The sequence below is a fragment of the Phaethon lepturus genome, unplaced genomic scaffold, assembly GCF_000687285.1.
Source record: "Phaethon lepturus isolate BGI_N335 unplaced genomic scaffold, ASM68728v1 scaffold46254, whole genome shotgun sequence".
In the NCBI taxonomy this organism is placed as follows: Eukaryota; Metazoa; Chordata; class Aves; order Phaethontiformes; family Phaethontidae; genus Phaethon; species Phaethon lepturus.
Window position 1 is genome coordinate 255 of NW_010534866.1, and position 1200 is coordinate 1454.

The following is a 1200-nucleotide window of genomic DNA, read 5'->3' on the forward strand; positions in this document are numbered from 1 at the left end:
GCGCATCATTGTTCGAAGGTGTCAGGTGTGCCGGCCTGCAGCAGGGCTGGGTTTGCAAAGGGCTGCAGCGTGGCCCTGCCTCACGTGTGCTTTGCCTGTGGGACCAAAGGGTCCCAGCCCTGGCCTGGAGGAAGGTCCTGCCCTCTAGTACCCCCTGAGCTTTTCCCGTGCTGCTGGTAGGTTTGTCCTGCTGCATCGCTGTGGCCCTGACCCCGCTACTCTGAGGCTGATGTGTTGGGTCAGCATGGATGCATCTTTTATCCTGTTTTTTTTCCCTGCAGTCCTCACCTGTCTCTTGCTGGCTCTCTTTGCCTCTGGCCTCATTCACCGAGTCTGTGTAACCACCTGGTGAGTCCAGAGCCTGCTCTGGAGGGTGGGGAGCAGCCGTTGTGCCGCTGTGGCCGCTGCCAGGGACCTTGATGGCTCATGCTTGCCATTGGGAGGGGAACAGGGCACCGGGTAAGGCCAATGTTAGGCACCACAGCACAACAGGAGTGAAGGGGAAGGTGTCGGTTCAGCCCTGGTGTGTTCCTGCTTGCCAGCAGCTGAGCAGCCTCTTCTCTTCTTTCCTTGCAGCCTCATCTTCTCCATGGTTGGCCTTTACTACATCAACAAGATCTCTTCCACCCTCTACCAGTCTGCAGCACCCGTCGCTGCACCCGCCAAAGCTGTTGGCAAAGGCAGGAAGAGGAATTGATGTCCTGCTGCCCCTTCCCTGGGGCAGCCCTCTCCCTCCCAGGCCGGACTGGGGCTCTCAGCCACCCAATAAAGCCATTTCTTTGTAGTTTCTTGGCTGCAGCTGCTGCAGGTTTGGTTCCTCTGCCAGCACTCAGCCCAGTTTCCTTGCACCGCTGTGTGCTGGCACAACTGAGAGCAGTCGTGCTTGCTCGTCGGGGCTGTGGTGGAGCCCAGGGTGGGTTCTCCACCTCACTGGTGCCTGGTGGGGCTCAGCGCGGGCTGGCAGAGCGTGGCCAGGATGGGGGGGCAGATGCTGACCCCACCACTGCCTCCCAGGGAAAAGGTTCTGACGGTGCCTCATCTGCCTGGACCTGCAAGGGAGGAAAATCCCAGCGGAGCTGGGCAGGTCGGAGCAGGCTCTGGTGCGGCAGGGGCTTGGCCTGGCTGGAAGGAGTCGGCGGGGGGCTGCAGGGACATGCCAGCACTTGGGACTCCGGTGGGTGATGGGATGGGGGAGCCAGG

General features: G+C 61.2%; 1 protein-coding gene across 1 annotated transcript in view; it reads left to right on the forward strand.

Annotated features, from left to right (window-relative positions):
- KRTCAP2 (keratinocyte associated protein 2) overlaps nt 1-697 on the forward strand; it is a gene marked incomplete at its 5' end in the record, with an annotated part of 945 nt that extends 248 nt beyond the window's left edge. The window contains 2 exons of the mRNA XM_010285633.1: nt 282-348; nt 577-697. Of these exons, the coding sequence (XP_010283935.1) occupies nt 282-348; nt 577-697 (188 nt within the window). The remainder of the gene's footprint in view (nt 1-281; nt 349-576) is intronic.
- Nucleotides 698-1200: the final 503 nt, after the last annotated feature.